Source organism: Malurus melanocephalus, unplaced genomic scaffold (assembly GCF_030028575.1).
Source record: "Malurus melanocephalus ecotype Western Australia unplaced genomic scaffold, MMel_1.1 scaffold_2206, whole genome shotgun sequence".
Lineage (NCBI taxonomy): Eukaryota > Metazoa > Chordata > Aves > Passeriformes > Maluridae > Malurus > Malurus melanocephalus.
In genome coordinates this window covers 4243-6980 of record NW_026625438.1, presented here as the reverse complement: position 1 = coordinate 6980, position 2738 = coordinate 4243, and the positions used below count along the sequence as shown (strand labels likewise).

General features: G+C 54.8%; 1 protein-coding gene across 1 annotated transcript in view; it reads left to right on the top strand.

Annotated features, from left to right (window-relative positions):
• Positions 1 to 2738, top strand: part of LOC130587657 (ras-interacting protein 1-like) — a 9968-nt gene that overhangs the window by 4313 nt on the left and 2917 nt on the right. The window contains exons 3-7 of the mRNA XM_057388633.1: positions 135 to 205; positions 310 to 381; positions 1330 to 1488; positions 1589 to 1624; positions 2616 to 2725. Of these exons, the coding sequence (XP_057244616.1) occupies positions 135 to 205; positions 310 to 381; positions 1330 to 1488; positions 1589 to 1624; positions 2616 to 2725 (448 nt within the window). The remainder of the gene's footprint in view (positions 1 to 134; positions 206 to 309; positions 382 to 1329; positions 1489 to 1588; positions 1625 to 2615; positions 2726 to 2738) is intronic.

The window sequence follows — 2738 nt, the reverse complement described above, 5'->3', positions numbered from 1 at the left end:
CATGGTCCGCGAGATCGTCCGCGACCTGGGTACGGGCTGGGATTTGGGGTTTGTTCTGGGATTGGGGCGTGAATTCGGGTGGAATATTCTGATTTGTGAGCAAAAATTCCGAGATTTTAGTGGAAATTGTGCAGGATTTTGTACACGACTCAGAATGAATTCCTGTTGCTGCGCTTCATGGTCCGCGAGATCATCCGCGATTTAGGTACGGCACCAGTTTGGGGTTTGTTCTGGGATTGGGGTGTGAATTCGGGTGAAATGTTCTGATTTTATGGGAAAAATCCCGAGGTTTCAGTGCAAATCCTGCAGGATTTTATACGCGACTCAGAATGAATTCCTGGTTGCTGCGCTTCATGGTCCGCGAGATCGTCCGCGACCTGGGTACGGGCTGGGATTTGAGGTTTCTGCTGGGATTGGGGCGTGAATTCGGGTGGAATGTTCTGATTTGTTACCAAAAACCCCAAAATTTTAGCAGAAATCTTGCAGGTTCCATGGGGTTTTTGATGTGTCTCTGAATTAATTCCTGTTGCTGCGCTTCATGGTCCGGGAGATCGTCCGCGATCTGGGTACAGAGAGCTTTTCTGGGGTTTATTCTGGGATTGGGGTGTGAATTGGGGTGAAATGTTCTGATTTTATGGGAAAAATCCCGAGGTTTTAGTGGAAATCCTGCAGGATTTTGTACATGACTCAGAATGAGTTCCTGTTGCTGCGCTTCATGGTCCGCGAGATCGTCCGGGATCTGGGTATGGGCTGGGATTTGGGGTTTGTTCTGGGATTGGGGTGTGGATTTGGGTGGAATGCTCCGATTTTATGGGAAATACCCCAAGGTTTAAGTGCAAATCCTGTGGAATTTCTCAATGGTTGCTGCGCTTCATGGTCCGCGAGATCGTCCGCGATTTGGGTACGACACCAGTTTGGGGTTTGTTCTGGGATTGGGGTGTGAATTTGGGGTGAAATGTTCTGATTTATAACCAAAAATTCCGAGGTTTTACTGTAAATCCCGGAATTTCTCAGGATGAATTCCTGTTGCAGCGCTTCATGGTTCTCGAGATCGTCCGGGACCTGGGTACGGGCTGGGATTTGGGGTTTGTTCTGGGATTGGGGCATGAATTCGGGTGGAATGTTCTGATTTTATGGGAAAAATCCCGAGGTTTTAGTGCAAATCCTGTGGAATTTCTCAATGGTTGCTGCGCTTCATGGTCCGCGAGATCGTCCGCGATTTGGGTACGTCACCAGTTTGGGGTTTGTTCTGGGATTGGGGTGTCAATTCGGGTGAAATATTCTGATTTATGAGCAAAAAACCCCAAAATTTTAGCAGCAATTCTGTAGGATTTTATATNCCGGACGCGGAGCCCCCTCCTCCCCCGGACCTGGCCGCGGTCACCGCGGAGCTGCGGCCGCTGCTGCTTTGGCTCGCGAACGCCCTGGAGCTGCTGAACCTCGCGCAGGGGCACCTGCAGGGGCTGGAGAGCCAGCTGGACACGGAAGGTGGCACTGGGACACCGGACTGGGACTGACTGGGACATACTGGGGAGCACTGGGACACCGTACTGGGAGGGACTGGGACCGTACTGGGAGAGACTGGGGCACCTGCAGGGGCTGGAGAGCCAGCTGGAGACGGAAGGTGGCACTGGGACAAACTGGGGGACACTGGGACATACTGGGACAGACTGGGACCGTACTGGGACTGACTGGGAGAGACTGGGACACCGTACTGGGGGATACTGGGACAGACTGGGACAGACTGGGACTGACTGGGCCACCTGCAGGGGCTGGAGAGCCAGCTGGAGACCGAAGGTGGCACTGGGACACCGTACTGGGACATACTGGGGGACACTGGGACAGACTGAGAACAACACTGGGACATACTGGGAGAGACTGGGACATACTGGGAGCACTGGGACACACTGGGACAGACTGGGAGGGACTGGGACCGTACTGGGGGACACTGGGACAGACTGGGAGGGCTCCTGCCCCTGCTTTGGGATCCTTTTGGGGCTGTTTTGGGGTCCAAGTGGGGGATTTTGGGGCTGCACTGCGGCCATAGTGTGTTTCGGGGTGAATCCTGTGGGATTTGGGGCTGATCCCGGATTTCGGGGGCTGATCCCGGATTTCGGGGGGCTGATCCCGGATTTCGGGGCTGATCCCGGATTTCGGGGGCTGATCCCGGATTTCGGGGGCTGATCCCGGATTTCGGGGCTGATCCCGGATTTTGGGGCTGATCCCGGATTTTGGGGCTGATCCCGGATTTTGCGGCTGATCCCGGATTTCGGGGGGCTGATCCCAGATTTTGGGGTGAATCCCGTGGGATTTGGGGCTGATCCCGGATTTCGGAGGCTGATCACAGATTTTGGGGTGAATCCCGTGGGATTTGGGGCTGATTCCGGATTTTGGGGTGAATCCCGTGGGATTTGGGGTTGATCCCGGATTTCGGGGGCTGATCCCGGATTTTGGGGCTGATCCCGGATTTTGGGGTGAATCCCGTGAGATTTCGGGGCTGATCCCGGATTTTGGGGTGAATCCCGTGGGATTTGGGGCTGATCCCGGATTTCGGGGGGCTGATCACAGATTTAGGAGTTGATCCCGGATTTTGGGGTGAATCCCGTGGTTTTTAGGGCCGTGCCCCGAGCTGGAGCGGGACCTGGAGAGCTGTGACGAGGCTTTGGGGGTGCTGGACGAGGTGATCATGTCCACGTTCCAGCAGAGCGTCTACTACATGACCAAGGTGACCCCAAAAC